Raw genomic sequence first — 22,476 nt, forward strand, 5'->3', positions numbered from 1 at the left:
TTAAGGTTTACATTTCCACAATGGGTTTATATCGCACACTAGAACCATTTGAGTTTATGACATCATCACTATTCATGCGTTTCATTGGGAAAGATGTCACCCATCAAAATGACGGCCAGTGGCAGTTCTAGTGGGATCAGAATCTGGGAGTTGTAGTCTTAACTAGCATGAGGCTTCAGGGTTTCCTCTGGGACCCTCCTCTGTGGTGATGATGATGATGCCACGGGGCCAGTGGACGGCACAGACTTTGGTTCTGTTTAAGCCCAAATGGGTTCAGGTGTGGAGCCACTCCTGGCCTTTCCTGCACCAGTGCCTTCCGTCCCTTTGTCCTGGAGGTCGGGTCGGTATTATGGTGGAAAGTGGCATGGCGACCCACTTTCTGCTTCATATGTGGCATCATGGTTCTTTCAGTCGCCTGTAGCTTCCCACAGCCTGACACTCCCATCACCGTGCTTTATGTGTTTTACTGGAATGTGTTTAAATCAAAGCCACATTCAGTATCGTATTTTGACAGCATTTGAAAACATGTTGGTGAAGTTAAACCTGCCGTATAAACTTCCGGATATATAGAGCCTTTCTCAAGTATTTGCCTCTTTAAACTTTTCCACCTTTTGTGGTTTGAGATTCAAACAAAAAGGTTTAAAACGTAAATGCTTTATGAAGATCAACAAAAAGTGGGACACAATCCTGAATTGGATATTTTCAACTTTTTAACAAAATAGAAACATTCTAACAGCTGGATATGTTTATCTGTGATCTGTTCCATTGTAGATGCTGCTTTTTATTTTGGATCATCGTCTTGTTCATGCTGAAATAAACAGTTTCTAAACTAGGGATGTCCCAATTAGGGTTGTCAAAAGTATCGATACTCAAAAAAGTATCGATACTGAAACGTTGTATCCGGATACAATACTCATTTTCAAAAGTATCGATACAGCCATCGAAGGTGCAGAATAGTGGAAAATGCACTTTCAGAACACTGTGTGATTGAATAATTCTGTGCATTTTTCAGTTTCAGACTTTTTTTTAACAGGTGCAGCTGCTGAGAATTATTTTTGCTTAACTGGTTTGGCTAGTGCCATTATTATGTCTGCAAAGCATAGCCAAGGAAGGAACACTTAATTTTAATTTTGTAAGTTTTTTATCAAGCTTGCTTAATACTGGGCACAGCATACAACCTCAAAATATTATTATTGTTTTTTATTTATTTATTGTATTTTTTTAATAGTGAAAATATTTCTGTTGTATTTTAGTGTCTTTGTTTTTATCCTTGTGGTATCGAAAAGGGTATCGAGTATCGAATATTTTACTTAGTATCGGTATCGAGTTGAAAAGTTTAGTATCGTGACAACCCTAGTCCCAATACGATTCTGATATCCTATATCCGTGGATGTTGACCAAAAAAAATGAAAATATTTTATTGGCCTAATCTCTGATATTGGCAGAGATTAGGCCAGAAAATTCTGCTTCTGATTGATGTTTCTGTAAAGAAAAGCTGTAATATTTTTTATTTTTTTGCCCTTTTCGGGACAATTATCCAGATGTTTGAGAATTCTTTGAATCTGGTCGACTTTCAGCCTAATCGTGCGTTCTGTGGTTTGCTGGAGGTAACGGGGGGCGATCAGCCTCTCATGACCACCCCTGGATTAGGAATCATAAGGTTGTGAGAAAATCAAAAATGTTGGAAATTCTCTCTTCCCTCATAAGGTGTTTGTGCCGCATAAGGTGGTTTTTTGACGTACAGTGTGAGCAGGTAGATTGCATCAGAGCCTCAGGCTGTACAGTTTTAGAACAGACATGAGCGGTAAATTTTAAACCCTGCACTTTTGTAAAACAGTTTTAGCTGTAGCTGTACCATGGATATTAGGGCCAGGCTAGAGAATTATTTTATTCAATTCGAGAATAAAGTCCTAATATTATGAGAATAAAGTCCCAAAGAGAATAAAGTAATACAATAATGAGAATAAAATAGCAAAGAGAATGAAGTCATAAAAATATGCTAATTAAGTTGTAACATTACAAGAATAAAGATAACAAAAGATTAACTTTATTGTCTCAAAAGAAATTTAGACTCTGGCTGCTACTTAGTCCAAACTGCGTCACTCTGCATTCACACATTAAAACACTGCTATAAAAATTCCCTTATAAGACAATAAATAAATACATAAGGAAGAATGTTACATTACATTCACCATAAGATATTTGAAAAAAAAAATGTATAAAAAATCAAATCTGTTATGTGAGATAATAAGGACATAAAAACATGTCAGTTTAGTTTAAATTTTGATTACCATTGCTTATTCCACAATTTGCTGCTTGATGCTGTTTATTGCCTTGATGGAAAGTGGAAGAAATGAGTTCTTAGAGGGGTTCAATGTAAGGACGTGACCTAAAGGAAGAAACTGATACTCTGAACAAGTTTGGCCTTGATTGGACAGACAGGTTACCAAAGCAGGCAGAAATGCCATACCTAAAGCTGCTCTCTATGACAGCACGGTAAAAGAGCAGCATGTAGGGCTGCCGCAGTTGAGGAATTACTACCCCTGTGATTATTCAAGGAGGCTAAATATTGCAATATGCAATATTATTGCACCATCTTTTTTTTCTTTATTCTAATCTATTTATTCGCAAATGTGTTTGTATATTGTTAAATTACCAACTACATGGCAAAATATCCTTTGAAACGTGGCGCTTAAACATTAAAAAAAGGTTATTAAAAAAAGACATGGCAATTTTATAACACTTTATTGAATGCAGATCAAAGGGCAGTAATGGCACAGATATGCCTCATTTCTCCAACTGAACTTAACAAAATTCAGAAGGCTGAACCTTTGAAGGCAAATTTGTCTACAGAATCTTTCATTAAAAAAAACAAGTGCCCGTTTTGTTTTTTGTTTTTTTGTTTTTTACTTAAGTGCGGCTATACAATATTAAATGTAACAGGCACCATAATTCTTAATTCACACACAAACAAATGACGGTGATTTAAAACTCAGCCATGTCCTTGTTGAGGGCAAGTAAAAACCAGCATGTTAACCTTATGCGGTTTGAGAGGATCTGAGCCATCGGCTGGCACCGACATGAGCCGCTGCACGACTGTGTGGCAGGAGGCGGCTGTAGCCGTGCCGTAACAGTTGGGTGGTAGCTAGCTAAATGAGCCCTTACATTCGTTGTGTTTCCACAATTTACTTGAAGAGTTTTGCCACAGATTTTACAAATTTCCTCGTTTGAATTATCTGGCTCCCCCTTTTCATTTGGCTGAAAAGCGAAATGCTCCCAAAGGGGCGAAATAACATTTGGTTTTGATACCAGTGCAGCTGGTATGGTATCCCTCTCAACTGTTCTCCCAAAATGCGGTGATGGTGGTGGCTGATTTTGTAGCGCGGTGAGCTTCTTGATATCGCGATATTTAATTTGTGCGGTTATCGTGACAGTCCTAGCAGCATGACTTTCTGACTGACAACAAAGACCCTCAGCCTGCGCAGGAAATGTAGCCCATGCTGGGCAATGTTGCAGACATGCATACAATAAAGTCTTAAAGAGAATAAAGTAATAAAATTACGAGAATAAAGTTGCATTTTATGAAAACAATAAGAACTTTCTTCCCTAAAACGAGGAATTTCGAGCATCAGGTGAAGTTATACTTTAATCTGTTAAAGTATAAAACTTTAAGCAGCAGCATCAAATTGTTCAGGATGTCAAAGTGGACTCAGGTTGCTGATTGGTGGAGCCGGTTGACAGTCATATGTTGGTCGGAGCTTGAAGCTTTCTTTCTGAAATGGGCTGTGGTATGATGACATCATTCTCGTAATTTTTCAACTTTATTCTCATAATTTTATGACTTTATTTTCGTAAATGTATGACCTTATTCTCGTGAGTTACAATTTTATTCTCATAATATTGCGACTTTAGTCTCTTATTGTTATGACTTTATTCTTGTATTAAAATGTATCTCTAGCCTGGCCCTAATACTCTGTCGTAGTAGTACAATGATTGAAAATATCGTACGGTGCATGTCTGGCTTAACTCAGTGGTTAATAATAATTGGGTGTTTTAGCCTTTTCTAGCATTCCACACTACAAAATAAGTAAGAAAAGCATGTATAAATCGTGCTAATATCATTCCGGGTAAATATCGGCATGGTAACCGTAATGAAAGTGTATCTGGACTCCCCTATGCTAACCCCGCCTGGTGCGACCGTCTCTCTCTTCCTTCTAGTTCTGTCAGCCCAGTGGATGGCAGCTGGTTCCAGAGCGGCAGCCGGCCTCCTTCTTCGTCGCCGTGTTGACGGACATCAACTCGGAGCGTCACTACTGTGCCTGCTTTACTTTCTGGGAGGGCTTGGATAATCCCCAGGTGAGATTAAGGACTGTTAATCTTAGTTCCATTAGTCCCACTTATTGGTTAGCATTACACTGACAGGGAAATGTCTTGGATTCATAAATCCAGTTTTTCAAAGTGTTTAATTCATCATGTTTCTGTTCTCTGTTCAGCTGAAGAAGACTGACGCTGGTGATGCCGACGAGGCAGACGAAGAGCCGGCTGTTGTCCAACCTGCCAAAGTCTTTGCACCCAAAAGCTTGGTGGTGGTTTCTCGGCTCGATTACACAGAGGCGTTCAGGGTAGGACTACAGGTCATTTAAATCAAGCTGAACTGCTTTAACATTGCTGTGCTGACCTTTGACCTCTGTCTCCCTGCCCTGACCTTACAGAACTGTCTTGGTCTGATCTACACCGTTCATGTAGATGGCCTGCCCACCCCTTTAGAAACTGTGATTGGAAACCTTCTGACGTGTGTCATCCCCATCGCCGGAGGCTCCCAGGTATGACCAGTTCATCCCTGCTAGCTTAACGCAGCGCCGCGTCTGCTTTACTGACTGAAACGGTTCATGCCAGCATCAAGTCGGCCTGATCAAAGTTACGAGCTTTAACTTGGTTTGTTTTCCCACAAAGGTGGTTAGCTACCCTGCATGTTCTGTTGTTAGCAGGGATGTTTCAGCTGGACCGTCAACATCTATTCAGGTTATTATTAAAGGAAAAGTCCAGTCAGCAAGGAATACTCAGTGGATCATTATTGATACCTAAAATTAAAAGGTAAAGCCAGCCAGATGGCAGCAAAATCCCCTCCAACTTCCAGCCCCTGGCCTTCTCCTGGGCGTGGATATTTTTTTACTCTGACTCTGAATTACAGGGTCTGACCAGGAGATGACGTGTCTCTTTAGATCCTAATGTCCATAAATCATGACTGAAAGAAAGTTTAATTAGAAAGATTGATACTTAAAGGAGAAGTCCGGTCAGCAAGGAATAATCAATGGATCTTTATTTATACCTGAAACTAAAAGGTTTGCGGTGATTTAATGAATTTTGAGTTAAGTAATAAAAAAATTAAAACAACAATTTTCCCATTGCGATCACTGAGTCTGGGAGTGGCCATTTCTGCCCAAATATAGTAACTCCTCCCTCCTGCCATCTTCCAGCAGTGACGTCACGGTGCGGTAAGCCTAGCGCCATTCTCCCCGCTTTACAAGCTAAATCAATGGGAACTACTAGACACATCTGCAATCAACAACAATTATTGAAGATTTCCAGAGGACTTCACCATTGAAATTCACCAGAGCTATAGTGAAACTGACAATGCCCACGTGCATGGCAGCTGGATGCTGGAATACATCGGGGAAAAGTGAAAAAAAAAAAAAGAGTTTTTCCACCTTTCTGATTCCTGATCCTCCACGGACGGGTTGGTCGTTGGATCGCCAACTTGAAGAGGGAGGATTTGCCATCGAACTTCTGGCCAGAGAAAAAACCCGTAATATGTAGCCAACATTTGGAAGAAGAATGTTTTCAAGATGACTTGGATAATAGCGCGTTGTGACAAACACCAGATACAGCACTGGGACTTGATCAACAGCCGATACCGCACCGTGACGTCACAAACCAGTAGGTGGCAGTAATGTTCTTTGACAAACATGGATGCCTCCAGTAAAGAACATTCACATGAAAATTACTCTGAATTAAAAACACTGATCATTTATTGAACAGGATGGAATCATTTCACATTTAAAGGACTTGCAGAAGTTTGAATCCTGAATATGAGCGACCTTTCCTTTAATTACTATAGTAAGAAACATTGTTAATCTAACAGCCTTTATTACTAATTCATTTTAGCACGGCTTATGATTTCTGACACGTTCCAGCTGAATCCACCTGATTCTTTATTCATCCCAAAGGGAAATTAAAGGGTGAAGTAACTCAGGTTTTCTTCCATCGAGTGGTTTTAGGTGTTGAGGCACGAAGGATGTTCTGTAGCGGTCTGGGTCTGCAGAAGCCTCTGACTGACGACATTCTGATGTGTTTGAGCAATCTGATCATATGCTTATACTAAGTCCTTTGCTGATGAGAAGCTCTGAGCTGCTTCAGTACCTGAACTATGAATGGCTTTGATCAGGGATAACAGAGGTAACATGGAGCTCAGTGATCACCAAGCTGAGGTTCTAGTTACACCCAGTGGGAGGAACTGATGAGGACAATGTTATTTAAGTTGATCTATCTCCTTCTATGCTTAAAATCTGCTCTGAATGCGCACATTTTAAATGTAGGCAAGATGAGAAAATGCTCATATGTGAAGCAGCAGCTGTGTAAACTTTGTAGCAGATTCAGACCCAAAGTGAACATTATGAATAACTCTGTTTATCAATACTGACATGATCAGGTCCTATTTGCTCTGGGTTTAAAGGGAAGTACTTTCATATTGATTTCAAGACATTATTTTAATTTCGCAGGATAATTGATCCCCTCATTAAAACTACACATTTTCCATTGGCATCAACCACCAGTGCTTGTAAACCAAAGCTTTATTGTTCTTGAAATGCAAGCATCACTTTGAACGCCTCTGTTCTTCTCTGAAACTATGGTGTCTTGTTTATTTCGAAACGCCCGCGAGCGAAATAAACATACTTGCATTTATGTTAAACTATTTCTCTGCATTGTTTATCTACCACCACACAACAAAATCACACAAGCGCAAGAAACTACCGCTCTGAGAGGAGAAAATCACTCTCCGCTAGCGCTAGCTCCTCATAGGTACGCTTGGGATCGTGCTCAGGATCTTCACCGCGGGCACGCTTTTCTCTCCAGTCGTCACGCTCGAGGACGTCTGCACTCTCGAAAGCGTCTCTGCCCTCGACACGATCACACGGGAAGTAGTGTCAGGAAGCACATCTCGTCATCCATAAGTGAAGACTGCGGCTGGAGGCGGGACAGTGGCGGAGGCTTCCCAATGTTTGCGGTACATGGGGTAAATGTCAGTCAAAGGCTTCCTGACACTACTACCTGTGTCTGCAAGGCCCAATCAGAAGGTGTGATTTTTGTTGTGCAGCGGTAGATAAACCATGCGAAGAAGTAGTTTAACATACATGCAAGTATGTTTATTTTGCTCGCGGGTGTTTTGAAATAAATGTGACGCCATGTGAAGCTGTCAGAAATCCTGCAGGAGAAACAGAAAGTGCTCTCAAAGGTTTCATAGGAGCCTGGAGCCGCCTTCGGATCACATAGCGTTATCAGACACTAGAGCTGGAGATTCAGTTCATTAAGACTGAACGAATGTCCACCAGAAGGAAACCACAGGCTGACGGGACATGTCTGTCTGTACCTGTGATCATTGAAAACTGACATTTCTTATCTTAGCTGATGTTAGGGAATATTCTTTCCAATTCTGAAAAGGACTAGAATATATTACCTGTTTTTTTTGTATGTAAAATATATATATATATATATATTACTGTATGCACATAGTATAATGTTATAAGGTGTACATTTTGTTGTTTTTCTTATTTAATCTTTCTCCAGGGTCAAACAAGTGGAAGCAAAGATCCTTTTTGTCAGGATTAAAGTAATGATCTTCATTGCCAAGTCCCAAAGTTGGGAGAAAATTATTAGAAGATATAGGAAAGTCTATATAGATATAATAGTAATGGCATTACTCTTCTCAGTTTGATTTATCTTATAAAAAAGGATGCATTTCTATAGCTTTGGCACTAAAGAGTGAAAAGGCTCACTTACAGGGGCTGGACACCTAATAATGAGACCCTATCAGATAGACACCAGCTTAATGTTACACATAGTTTACTGAGTGTAGAAACAATCTGGGATGTTTTTAAGGCTCATTCTTCATTCTTTCTGACACCAGCAATGACTTCCAGCCCAGTTTGTTCCCCTCTGTACCAATTCTATGCTAAATTAAGATTAAATGTTGGAGATTAAGTCCAGTCAAAGGGCTGGAAATCTTCAGTAGTCTTCATTACAATGCAAAGCTGGCTGCTAATATCAACTGACCAGAAACCGTGAATCGAACCGTGGATTTTGTGAATCGTTCCACCCCTAATGTAGAGAAATATAGCTGTGTCTTTCTTTAGTCTGGTTTATTCTATTTAGAAACTTTGATGGTCTCTCAAATGAAGTCTTTACACCAAAGCTCTGCGCAGATCTTTTTCAGGTTATTACAGCTCTGAATCTTTAAGATTGGTGTTGCTGGATGACAGCATGTCGCCACATAAACACTTTTACATCCAGAGAACATTTATAAGTTTATATTGTTTTCATTTCTTTTCAATCTTCATTATTTTGAAGGAATTTGTTCTCCTCATTCTTCTTTTGTATTCTAAATTTAGATTATTTATTCAAGAAAACAAAAGCTGCTTTGTGTTTTTGGTGGGTTTATATAGAGTCTAAATGAGCATTTAGCGATTCTGTGTGAGCCGCTTTTGCCTTATTTCCAGATGTGGTATCAAATTGTGTTTGCGGCCCTCTCTGTACACCGGCTCCTTTGTGTTACAGATAGACGAGTCCCACGTTTGTAGTTTAGGCAAAGTTCCCCAGTCCCCGGCCTGTGATTGGCTGCTGGCCTGTCTCCAGGTAACTCTCCCTTTCAGCAAGTTTCACCAATCAGCAACCAGCTCCATGTTATCAGTTCCATCATCAAACCAATCAGTGTTTTGATTTGACTCCTTCCAAAATGCTTCCCTCTTATTTACCTAAATCCCTCCTGCTATTCTGTGTTTTGTGTTCATAACATTTCTGAAACATTTTTGCTTGTTTGGCTTTTGATCATTTTGGTTTCCTTCACAAGCCATAGATTCCCGCCCCCCCCCCCCCTTAGTCTTAAGCTATATCGCTGTATAAAATAGATCTTTCTGTATATTAGTATATTCTTCATTCGTCTACCACAGGGGTCTGCAACCTGTGGCTCTGAGAGGCTCTTTAGATGCTCTGCAAAGGCTCTTCATTTCTTGGGCTTAGTTTATAAATAGATATACTGAAAATATGAATGTTTTAGAATTTTATACACTGTCTAATTGCATAAAAGTTCCAAAAATATCAGCAATCATTTGTAAGTGTGTAAAAAAAAAAAAAAACATATTTTTCTCTCCTTTAAAAAAAGTCATGCAATGTTTCAGACTAAATAGTTTTTCTTTAAGCTGAGATGACATTACGTTTTTTTAATTCAATAAATAAATTGACTTATTTAAGAAATATATATATATATATATATATATATATATATATATATATATATATATATATATATATATATATATTTTTTTTTTTTTTTTTTTTTTTTTTTTTAAGAAGGAAAAATAAAATGTTGGGTTTAAATATGGTTTCAAAAGTTCAATTATTTACATAACTTTACAAAAGTTTTTTTTCCTTAATTTTAAAACTTAACATTTGAAATGGCACAATAGTTGTTTGAAAACGCAAATCTCCTGTGGTTGATATTTTTAAACATAAATCAATTATTCTTTTTGTGAAAAAAAACAAACAATCATTCAGTGTTTTGTGGCACTGAGTTTTATTAGTAGGTCAAAAATGGCTCTTAAAATTGTAGAGGTTGCAGACCCTAGTCTACCACCACAAGATGAAACACCAGTAATATGCCAAAATGACGAAACCGGAAATTAGCTTCAACTTATGATCAAGTTTGTTTTTCACACTGTTGAACTAAACTTTAACATCAGGAACAATAACAAAAATTAATTTCCCTTTCTTTTGTTTAACTTGTGTTGTGGATCCCTTCTCAAACTTCTGTGGTTTGGTTAAACTTTGGGCCGTTTCTCTAGATGGACCCAGTGTAGCGGAGCAGCTCAAACACAGTGAGCCTGGCTCAGTAGGTCAGCGTGGCTTCAATTCCAACTAGATCAATTCATTTGACCCCTACTTTCTATTAACCTGTTTGTAAATGTGCCTGTAGATCAGGGGTCTGCAACCTGCGGCTCTTTGGACCCTCTACAGCGGCTCCTAATTGTGACTAAAATGTATAGAAAGACCTAAATAATGTACTATAAAATAAATACCAGCCTTAAAAGCTTTATTGGTTTTTATAAGACGGATAAGAATGACATTAAAAGAACCAGAAATATGCTTTTTTCAATTCAATTCAATTCAGTTTATTTATATAGCGCCAAATTCACAACACATGTCATCTCAAGGCACTTTACAGTTCAACCAGATCATACAGTCAAATTGATACAAAGTTTTCTATCTAAGGAAAACCAGTTGATTGCATTGACTCATTGACTCAAATACAATCCCCCACACTAAGCATGCTTGTAGCGACAGTGGAGAGGAAAAACTCCCTTTTAACAGGAAGAAACCTCCAGCAGAACCAGGCTCAGTGTGAGCGGCCATCTGCCGAGGCCGACTGGGGTTCAAGGAGACAGAAGCAGAGATACAAGAAGCAGCTGTAAAAGGCGGCCCCGTCCAGGAAACACACAGCCAGGCAGACGAGCTCCAAGGCAGCTCCCATGCCAGAGGACGAAGAGAGCACATCCAGTTAGTCACAGTCAGAGAAACAGGACCACACTGGAAAACCGGCTGATCTCCAACATCTATAAACAAGGGTGTTGATGGAAGCAGCACAGCTGATGTTTCTTTCCAGGATGACGTCACAGCCAAACAGGAACAGACGAGGCAAAGCTACTCTGAGGAAAAGCAGAGAGAGCAGAAGGTTAGAGATTGAACTAACAGATTCTGCAGAATAGGAGAACAGAGAGAGAATGAAGCAGAATGATGAAATGGGGGTCCCTATGTCCTCCAAAAGTCTAAGCCTATAGCAGCATAACTATAGAGATAGCTCAGGATAACCTGAGCCACCCTAACTATAAGCTTTATCAAAAAGGAAAGTTTTAAGCCTAGCCTTAAAAGTAGACAGGGTGTCTGCCTCACGGACTAAAACTGGTAGTTGGTTCCACAGGAGAGGAGCCTGATAACTAAAAGATCTGCCTCCCATTCTACTTTTAGAAATTCTAGGAACCACTAGTAAACCTGCAGATTGAGAGCGAAGTGCTCTGTTAGGAACATAAGGAACAATCAGATCTCTGATATAAGATGGAGCTTGGCCATTTAAGGCTTTATATGTGAGAAGGAGGATTTTAAATTCTATTCTTGATTTAACAGGAAGCCAATGAAGAGAAGCCAGGATAGGCGAGATATGATCTCTCTTTTTAATTTTCATTAGAACTCTGGCTGCAGCATTTTGGATCAGCTGAAGGCTTTTAACTACAGTTTGTGGACTTCCTGATAGTAAAGAATTACAATAGTCCAGCCTTGAAGTAACAAATGCATGGACTAGTTTCTCAGCATCACCCCTGGACAGGATATTTCTAATTTTTGTAATGTTCCTCAGATGAAAGAAGGAAATTCTAGAAACCTCTTTGATGTGGGATTTAAATGACAGGTCCTGATCAAAAATAACACCAAGATTTTTTACTTTATTATCTGAAATCAGTTTAATCCCATCCAAATGAAGTGACTGGCTAATCAGTTTCTTTTTCAGAGACTCTGGTCCAAAGACTATAACTTCTGTTTTGTCTGCATTCAGGAGCAGAAAGTTAAGAGTCATCCAGGTTTTTATGTCTTCAAGACATGCCTGTAATCTATGTAATGGGTTAGCTTCATCTGGATTTATAGACAGATATAGCTGGGTATCATCAGCATAACAGTGGAAATTAATCCCATGCTGTCTAATAACTCTACCAATTGGGAGCATGTATAAAGTAAAGAGAATTGGTCCTAGCACTGATCCCTGGAGGTTTAATTACAGCAACCTTAAAAGCTTTAGGTACATATCCCTGTAACAGAGATAGATTAATCACATCTAAAATGGAGGAGGAGATCAAAGGGAATACCTCCTTAAATAACCTGGTTGGAACTGGATCTAACATACAAGTTGAAGGCTTAGATGAAGACAATAATTTTGCTAATTCAGAGAGTTCAACTGGATCAAAGCAGTCTAAACCCGGTTCAGATTCCATGACTACCTCAGGTACAATCGCGGATAGAGGAGTGCTTATGATCTTATTTTTAATAAGATCAATCTTATTTATAAAGAATCCCATAAAATCATTGCTGCTAAGAGCAGGTGGAATGGACGGTTCAACAGAGCTATGGCTCTGGGTGAGTTTGGCAACTGTATTAAAAAGAAATCTAGGATTATTCTTATTCTCCTCTATTAATGAGGAGAAGTATGCTGCTCTTGCTTTACAAAGAGTCCTCTTATACAGCAGTAAACCATTTTTCCAGACTAGGTAGGACTCTCGCAGGCCTGTGGAGCGATATTTTCTCTCCAGTTTCCTAGCATTTTGCTTCAAAGTACGCAGCTCTGCATTAAACCAAGGAGCAAGCTTTCTATTTTTAACGGTTTTCATTTTCAAAGGAGCTGCGTTGTCTAAGGCAATACGCAGAGAACTAGCAACCCCATCAACAAAATCATCAACCTGTGAAGGGGAATAAGCTAAGCTTTTGCACTCTGCAGCACTGCTCAGTGACACAGATGAGAGAGAAAGTGAAGCAGATTCTTTAAAATTTATAACTGCACTATCTGATAAAGATCTACTAAAATTGAACCTTCTTTTGGGGGAGGAGAACTCTGTTAAAGTAATCCTGAAGGTTATTGGAAAGTGGTCAGAGAGGACAGGGTTGTGAGGAAATACTGTTATTTCTTCACATTCTATGCCGTATGTCAGCACAAGATCCAAAGTATGAAGATGAGAATGTGTGGGACTATTCACATTTTGAACAAAGCCAATAGTGTCTAAGATAGCATTAAAGGCTGCTCTTAAGCTATCGCCTTCAATGTCAGCATGGATGTTAAAATCTCCCACTATGATGACCCTGTCAGTATTTAATACCAAATCAGAAAGGAACTCTGAAAACTCATCTAAAAATTCAGAGTAAGGACCTGGTGGACGATACAAAGTTACAAAAAGAAGAGGTTTTCTTGCCTTGAAATTTGGATCAGGGAAATTAAGGGTTAAATGTTCAAAAGAGTTGTAGGTATTAATTGTTTTGGGAGTAATCAGTAAGTCAGACTGGAAGATTGTTGCTACTCCTCCTCCTCGCCCAGAACTTCTGGGGATGTGAAAATTTAAATAGCTTGAAGGAGTTGCCTCATTTATGCTCACATAATCCTCTTGCTGCAGCCAGGTTTCTGTAAGGCAAAACAAGTCAATGTGATTATCACAAATCAAGTCATTAACTAGTAGACTTTTAGAGGAAAGCGATCTTATGTTAAACAGACCGCATTTAATTGTTTTAATTTTTTCCCCAATTGGAGTTATTTTGATTTTAATTAGATTATCATGATTTACTCCTTTGGGAATCTTTGCTAATTTATTAGATTTTGGTCGTGGGCAAGACACTGTCTGAATGGAGTAAAGAGTGGGTAACAGTAGAGAAGCTGCAGAGATGTGTGTTAAACTACAACTCTGCTTCCTGGTCTGCACCCTGGGTGGTCAGGGTTTTGGAGGACTAATAAATGTGGCCAGATTCCTAGAAAGAAGAGCTGCACCATCCAAAGTGGGATGGATGCCGTCTCTCCGAATCAGACCAGGCTTTCCCCAAAAGGATTGCCAATTACTAATGTAGCCCACGTTGTTTTCAGGACACCACCTAGACAACCAGCGGTTGAATGACGACATGCGGCTAAACATGTCATCACTGGTCAGATCAGGGAGGGGACCAGAGAAAATTACGGAGTCCGACATTTTTTTGGCAAACTTACACACCGAAGCCACACTAATTTTAGTGACCTCCGATCGGCGTAACCGGGTGTCATTACCACCAGCGTAAATAACAATCTTACTGTATTTAACCTTATCCTTAGCCAGTAGTTTCAGGTAGGATTTGATGTCGCCCGTTCTGGCCCCCGGCAAACATTTGACTATGGTCCCTGGTGTCTCTAATGCCACGTTTCTGACTATGGAGCTGCCAATCACCAGAGTGGGCTTCTCAGTGGGTGTGTCACTGAGTGGGGAAAACCGGTTAGAAACGTGAACGGGTTGGTGGTGACCAGTGGGCAGAGATCCACGACTACGCTTTCTGCGTACAGTTACCCAATCGCCTGGCTGCTCAGGCACTTTTGGAGGACAGCTACGTGGGGGGCCTACTTCAACAGCCTGAAGCCTGGATTCTAACTCTGACACCCTCGCCTCCAAAGCTACAAAAATACTACACTTATTACACATCCCATTATCACTAAAGGAGGCAGAGGAATAACTGAACATCTGACACAGAGAGCAGGAGAGAGGAGAGGAAGAAGGAAGAGTTGGAAAAGAGTCAAGGGAGGGAGAGAGAGAAGCCATAGCAATGCTAAGCTAGCGCTAGCCTAGGCTAGCTACTCCTTGCTATCAGAAATAAAACAGTGTGAAACTGACAAGTGCTCAGTAGAAAAGTGCAGCAGAAGGTGCTATGTTTTAAAGTAGTCAGTTAGAGTTAGGCTACTTAGATACAGAGATATCACAGAGAAAATAACTTAACTTCAGATGGAGATCCTCTGAACAGCTGCACACTCAGTTAATCCAAACAGGAAGTGACATTTTAAGTGACAAGTTTAGAGACATTTTTCTTTTAATTAGCTCAGAATTTATGTTTTAATATTATTTCAAAAGCTAGAAATACATAAATTGTTGGTTGTTTAAGATGACAACTAATTGCCTAAAAGAGATCAAATTTGGTTGTTTTTTGAAAAAGTCCTACTTTGCGGCTCTAGTCAACATTTACTTGGTCAGACTCAGGGCAAAATTGCTCTGTGATTATGAAAGGTTGCAGACTCCTGCTGAAGATAAACCTGTAAAATGTTTTTTGTGTTTTTTTTTGTGAATCTACAAAGGCCAATAAAAATGGCATCCAATCAAGCGTGGTCCGTGCGTTTATCGTTTAGTGAATGAATTGGTCGGAGACTTAGTTGAATTCTCCACACCTGAGAGGCTTTATTTCTGCACATGCTTTGACTTCGGCAGAATTTTCTGTCATCATGAAGTCAATGTTTTCATGATGAAGCTGCTTTACACCGCCCTACCACTCTCCAGTCTTCAAACATGTAGGCTTTATAATGTCTTCAGGCCTTTTCAGACTTTTATTGCTGTTAAGAAAGTTTAAAATGTGAACTTTCTAAGATGAGTCCATATTAGAGGCCAATTAGCTCACTGTAACACTTACAGGAAAGTAGGAACTGTAAAAAAAAAAAAAAAGTTTAATGAAACAAATAACTTGTGTTTTCACACTATAAGGCTATTGGCTTTCAGATGAGTGGAAGTTTATGTAAAGCCTGGCGTACGCTGTACGATTTCTTTTGTCCTTTTTCGGGCTGATTTTCCAGTTTTACAAGAATTTTCCGATCCGGTCTTTAGCCTAATGGTGCGTCTTGCGTCACGTACATACAGTCATGGCCAGAAGTTTGGAGAATGATTCCAATGTTAATATTTACAAAGTATACTGCTTCAGTTTTTATAACGGCAATTTGCATATAATCCAGAATGTTATAAAGAGTGATCAGCGTAACAGTAATTAATTTGCAAAGTCAATATTTGCTCTCTCACAGTCTGACCTAAAAACACAGCCATGAATAAAGAATGGTACCAGAATGTCCCCCCAGAGCAACTTCTCCCAGCCGTCCAAGAGTAGTTTGGTGATGAACAATGCCTTTTCCAGCATGATGGAGCACCTCGCCATAAAGCAAAGCTGATATCTAACTGGCTCAGGGAACAAAACAGAGAGATGTTGGGTCCATGGCCTGGAAACTCCCCTGATCTTAATCCTATCGGAAACTTGTGGTCAATCATGAAGAGACGGGCGGACAAACGAAAACCTAGGAATTCTGACACAATGCTAAGCATTGATTGTGCAAGAATGGACTGCTATCAGTCAGGATTTGGTCCAGAAGTTGATTGAGAGCATGACAGGGAGAATTGCAGAGGTCCTGAAGAAGAGGGGTCAACACTGCCAATATTGACTTGCTGCATTAACTCATTCTAACTGTCAATAAAAGCTTCTGTTACTCATAATATGATTGCAATTGTATTTCTGTATGCAATGACAACATCTGACACACATTCATGAAAACCAGAGGGCAGCAGATCATGTGAAAATATAATATTTGTGTCATTCTCAATACTTTTGGCCATGACTGTAGGGGTTAACGAGGGCCGATCAGCCTCTCATGACCTCCTCCCCATCAGGAATCGTAAGGTCGGGAGAAAATCAAAGATGTTTGAAATTCAGTCAGCAGGCGTGAAGTGATGGTAGACAAATCCTGCTTTTGAAGCAGAGCTACAAGCCCATTTGTCTGAACCTCAAGGCACTGCGCATACGCATACAAGGGAGTTCTTCTTCTTCTCCTTCCAGATTGAGGAGTCCGACCAGCGCCATCTCTCGGTGCTCAGTCTGACGTGTGGTTTTTGGACGTGCAGTGTGAGCAGGTAGATCGCATTAGAGCTTCGAGCCGCAAAGTTTAAGAACAGACATTGGAAGCTGTGAACTTTCAAACCCTCCCGATTCGTCGTACAGTTTGAGCTGCAGCTGAATGCAACGATTGAAAATATCACTGTGTATGCCCAGGTTTAACTATTCATTGAGGAGGGACTGACATCTGGGTGACTGGGCTACGGATGGCAAAGAGTTTGAGAGGTTTCCCAGTTAGTTCTCTGGAGAGAGGTCAGCAGCCTATTTATCAGAACTGATACAAACCTTTGACCGACGTTTGCCTCCTGCTCTGACTGACCGGTTCAACGAAGCAGGAGGTCATTGTACTGGAGGTCATCTGCTCTCAGCGGGACGCAAAACTTGGAAACCTTTTTTGTTTTCTGGTTGCATAAATAACTCTAGAACATCTGCAATGTTTTCAAATGATTATTGCTTTAATTTTGTAAAAAGATAATTCATTACATCCTGACTTCACTGTATGTGTTTAGAGGAAGTAAAGCTGACCATATTCCCATTTTTTGTGCTGCCAAAATGCCAAACATTTGTTTTGCATGCGTGTCGATTTTTGCCCATGTTAAGTGGTTTAATGTGATGTGTTGCCATGCTGATACCTGCTATCCTGTGCAGTCTTCTCTAACATGCCTTATCCTGATGTGTTTGTATTGAATGCTGGTGCAGCCGGGTCCAGACCAGAGTGAGGACAGTTTGGTACGCCGGCCTGACTTCAAATCCACACCCTCTCTATATCAGTCAGCTTCTTTTTATTTTCCCACCTTCTCCTTTCAGCTGCTACGGGAGGACTAATTGAGATGCTTTGTCTGTGAACAACACCTGATCTTACCTTCAGGAAGAGCACGAGCTTAACAACTGATCCTAGATCTGTTTTTAATGTGGAGATGAAATAATTAGGGTTTGGTTTTACATCATAGCTGTTTAAAATACTGATACTGTAGAAGAGGACTCCTTTTATCAGAAACAACTAAAACTAATACGCAGATCAGTGGGCCTAGGCAGATGGGATCCATACATTTCTTTCAATAACTCAGTTTAGGAGGCTGCCATTCGGCTGGAGTTTTGACTAGGAAGGATGTTTTGAATGGCTGCTACTGTAGATATGTTTTAAAAATATTACCACCATCATTGGACCATGAACAAGTAAATAGTCCCTCTTGGGAGATGTGGAGAAGCATGTTGCAAAAAGTGGTGTCTTCTATATGTAGTCTGATGTTGGAAGCTTGCAGTCGTTGCCCCCTAGACTCGACCAGAATGTTCAGAAAACAGTCTAATGAAATTAAATAATGAAAAGTAGCTCAAAATGAAACAAAACTACTTAGTCTATCTTTTAAATGTAAGGAGGAGTGAAATTTAGAAGTAAAAAGTAAAAAAAAAAAACGTTACTCCAGTGAAGTATAGATAGCCAGAATTTCTACTTAAGTAAAGGAACGATGTACCTTGTTACGTGACACCTCTGGGTATTATAGATGCATTTATATATATATATATATATATATATATATATATATATATATATATATGCATAGACAGGCCTTTATACATACGTCTACAAACAGGTTCTAGTTCTCACAGCTGAGGTGTTTCTACAATATAAAGTTCAAACCTCTCCATTCTCTGCAAGTCAGCTCGTTGACTATTGCTATTTACGTAAAGCAATGCAGCAATAAACGGCTCCTGATGATCAGATGTTGGCTCACAGGACTGAATGGCTGGTCTGACCCTCCTAATGATCACAGCTAAAGTGCATGAGGTGTTTTCTGGAGAGCCTCCTGTGCTGAATGAATGAATGAATGAATGAATGAATGAATGAATGAATGAAGTTCTGTCTCGCTCTGATGGGTAACTCCTTCTGTCACTGATTCTCCATCCTTAATCATTTATGCTATGTCCACACTGCAGACCTTAATTCTCAATTCCGATGTTTTTGTGAAATCTGATTTATTTTCTTGCGTGCTTTACACATTTCTAAATGTATGCAAATTGTATGTGATCTTCTGTGTGAGCTGCATTTATACAAAGCAAGTGTCCGGCATGCGCAGTAGAGGACGTAATGACGTCACAAGCCAATTTGCTCTGTGTTTATGGAAGTAAATATGGATGGTAGCGCTGGACTGCATCTAGCGATCATTCCCAACCCTAAAAGCACAATCTTTACAATATAAGTACTGCTCTACGCATAATCGTCCACCATGGTTGTTGGATTCTGTTGCTGCTTCTGCGTAGCAAGACGCATAATAGTGACCTTTGTCGGGTGTTAACGGCATAGAGGTCGGATTAAGATGACCTGGCCGTTCACACACAGTTAGGATTTGAAAAGATCAGATTCGCACCAGATTCAGGGAAAACTTAGGCTGCGTTCACACAGCAGCCTGAACTAGGGCTGCAACTAACGATTATTTTAAAAATCGATGAATCGGACGATTATTTTTTCGATTAATCGATGAGTCGGACAAAAAATATTTTTTATATTAACCTCTTTATTCCAAAATAAACATTTTAGACAGAACAAACAAGCACACAAGTACAGGTTGCCCATTAACTGTACTGGTGCAATATGAAAAATAAATGTTTGTGTTAAAACTACGCAAACTTACATGAGAAATGTAGCTGTACATCCACAAAATATAGGCTACTTTGTTTCATAAGGCGCAAAAAATAAATTTTTGTTTTTAAAAGCCCCTAAGGGGTTCAAACAATAGGCCCCCCCATTTCAACAAATGAGGTTTTTTAGACTAGAAGAGTTCTGCCTTTTAAGACAGGAAAGTATAGCAGTTAAAGTTGCTGCTTGAGAAAATACTGAACCATAGAGATAAAATAGCCCTGTGATTCAAATTATAAATTGTATTTGGAATAAAAATGAGAGAACTAGGGGTGTTAAAAAACACATCCTCCAAAGACAGATATTTACATGGGAATGTGGCATATATGTGGCATATATAATTGACATATTACTGATCTTGCTGGATTTTATTCTGCTTTACTTCCATAAATTGCAGGATCTTCTTTACTTTATCTTTGCCAGAAGATTTAAACTTTAAAAGCCTTGCCCTCATAATTTGCAAGTTAATTAATTTATAAAGTAAATGTAAACGCTGCTTAAGCTAATTCAAATGAAATTAAAAGTAAAATAAGTAGCCAACCTTATCACTGTCTGTAACCTACTAACACGGTAAGGAAAGCATCAGATGAGCTACCTGAGAAACTAACGTAACGTTTCCCCACTTTAAAACGAAACAAACATGGTGGTTCCGTGCCATGTTAATTTCTTTTGAAAAAAGTTGCATGTTATCACTTTTTTCGCTTTACAAAGCGCAGGCTATTTTAATTATTGTGATCAATTTGCGCCGTCAATCCCGGTGCATTCGCGCTTCATTTGCAGTCTGGACGCTGGCTCTGACTGCAGCGCTGAGAGGGACTCCTGCGGGAAAACGCGGTTGGGGTGGGGGAGGCGCCCCACGGCAGAGTAGGAACGATACATGCTTTCACGTAAGAGTCTCCAAAAGCCGCCAGTGACACCGAAAAAAGTCGCCAGATTTGTCGCTAGTCGCTTTTTTGAAAAATAGTCGCTGGAGGGGTCTGAAAAGTAGCTGATTTGGCAACACTGCGCCTGCAGCGCTGACTCGCTCTGCCATATTTTTTTTTCTTCCTCTTTCAGTCAAGAGGCAGTGATGACGGCGCGGCGGATGACGCAATAATCGCGCGACACAACTAATCGATGATGAAATTCGTTGCCAACGCTTTTAAAAGTCGATTTTTATCGATTTTATCGATTCGTTGTTGCAGCCCTAGCCTGAAGTCAACCAAATCCGATTTATTTGCCTATATGCAACCTGCATCATCTTTTTATGACAGTCTGAACAACACAGATCCGATTTTTTCCCAATGTGACCCAGCCCACTTGGACCTGTGGTTCTGAATCCGATACGAATCTGATCGTTTCTAATGCGATTTGTGGCTGAACAGCCAGGTCGCATTCATCCCACCTGTACGCCATTAATACCCGACAAAGGTCACTATTCTGGGTCTCGCTACGCAGAAGCGTCAAGACAAACCAACAACCATGGCGGACGTTTATGCAGAGAGCAGTCTTTATTTTCAACCATCATGGAAGGATTGTGCATTTAAGGTTGGGAAAGATGGCTAGATGCACTCAAGCACTACCATCCATGTTTACTTCCATGAACACAGAGCACGCTGGCTTGTGATGTCATTACATCCTCTACTGTGCATGCGGGACACTGAAGCTGTGTGAATGCAGTTCACACAGGACATCCACAACATGCGGGACATTGGGTCCTGAGGACGAGGAGTGAAACTCTGATCAGTCCCTTTTCCTCCAGTAGAAAGTTCTCAGCACATGTCATCTGCAATGTTTTAGGATTTCCATTGTCCCAGAAAGCCTTTGTTCTCGTGCTGCTGGTGTATTTTTCCTGTGAGGTCGCTGGCATGAGGACTTCTGCAGCCTAATTCACTGATCAGCTGGAATGGCTTTGGTTTTATTTGCCATCTACCTGCTAAGCTTCGGTGATTCTCTATCTCTGTCCCCGAACTCACGCCATTTTCTAGCTGCATTCCGATTAAACCCAACCACATTTGTTTGGTCTTTTTACTGTTTTAATCCTGTTTCCTCTCCTCTTTCTTTGTCTGTAGAGGACGATAACATTAGGTGCTGGAGACCGGCAAGTTATCCAGACGCCCATCAATGATGCCCTTCCTGTCAGCGGCAGCAGCGTGGCCCAGCTCTTTAGGCAGCTCGGTATGAACTCTTCTCACATAAGTAAATGAAGTTTGGTTGTTTTATAAAGCAGACCAACAGCTGAACACAGGTGGACTTTTTATGTTTTATAAACCCTTTAAAGGCCTCTGCTTTAAAGCTTATTGGTTAATAGAAACCTATATAGAGAGCTAACAGAACTGGCAGCGTTGCGAGGCGAGGGCTCAAACATGTACGGCTGGAAGCCTTCTACACCAAACCAAGCTTCTGCCGCCCTGGCGTCCTCTTCCACAACATCTTCGTCCCCGCTTTCCTCCTCTAAATAAAAAATGGATGACGGAGGAGACTCATCCACGACCTCCGACACTAAACTCTCCTCCTCTTGCATGTTTCCGCTGTCCATAGCGTTCCTTGACAGCGTCGTTTCTAAGTCACCAATTTAGTGCTACTTGGTCCAAATGGAATTTCCCATTGGGAACCTACTAGCACTAAGATGCTAACTGGTTAGCAAGATGCTTCTGAAAAAAAAAACGCCACAACCAAACGTGCTTGCGAACAATCAAGCCACAACAATCCCGCCCCCTTGATAAACGACCATATTCACTTCATTCACTCGTGTAAAGTCGGGCAGCACTCAGGAGAATTCAGAAATGCAACGGTTGGAACGGCCGTAAAGTCTCCTTAAAGGAATAGTACACCCAAAACATGATTAGCCTTCATTTTCTACTCACCCCCATGCTGAACAAAAGTCTGGAGTACTTTTTTGATATCTCAAATGCATCTGGAGATCTGGGAGGCTTCTTGCTGTCTGCTGACATTCAAATAATGGAGGTCCATGGCGCCCGAGACAGAAAGGTCCACAAAAGTCCACAAAAACGTGTCAATATTCCTCCATACTGCTCGTCCAATGTAATCCAAGTGTCCTGAGTGGGTAGCATCCAGAATTTACTCGAAACGAAGTCATTTAGAAAGTTTTAGAGCCTAAACAGTAG

General features: G+C 40.2%; 1 protein-coding gene across 4 annotated transcripts in view; it reads left to right on the forward strand.

Annotated features, from left to right (window-relative positions):
* sbf1 (SET binding factor 1) overlaps positions 1 to 22,476 on the forward strand; it is an 85,850-nt gene that overhangs the window by 33,151 nt on the left and 30,223 nt on the right. For 2 of the 4 annotated variants that reach the window (XM_038267797.1, XM_038267798.1), the window contains exons 3-8: positions 4,219 to 4,356; positions 4,494 to 4,622; positions 4,713 to 4,823; positions 8,833 to 8,910; positions 17,434 to 17,463; positions 21,421 to 21,526. In XM_038267797.1, coding sequence (XP_038123725.1) covers positions 4,219 to 4,356; positions 4,494 to 4,622; positions 4,713 to 4,823; positions 8,833 to 8,910; positions 17,434 to 17,463; positions 21,421 to 21,526 — 592 coding nt within the window. The remainder of the gene's footprint in view (positions 1 to 4,218; positions 4,357 to 4,493; positions 4,623 to 4,712; positions 4,824 to 8,832; positions 8,911 to 17,433; positions 17,464 to 21,420; positions 21,527 to 22,476) is intronic. The other 2 variants (XM_038267799.1, XM_038267800.1) reach the window with 2 other exon arrangements.

The sequence above is a fragment of the Cyprinodon tularosa genome, unplaced genomic scaffold, assembly GCF_016077235.1.
Source record: "Cyprinodon tularosa strain WSP-4 unplaced genomic scaffold, ASM1607723v1 ctg685, whole genome shotgun sequence".
Taxonomy (NCBI): Eukaryota; Metazoa; Chordata; class Actinopteri; order Cyprinodontiformes; family Cyprinodontidae; genus Cyprinodon; species Cyprinodon tularosa.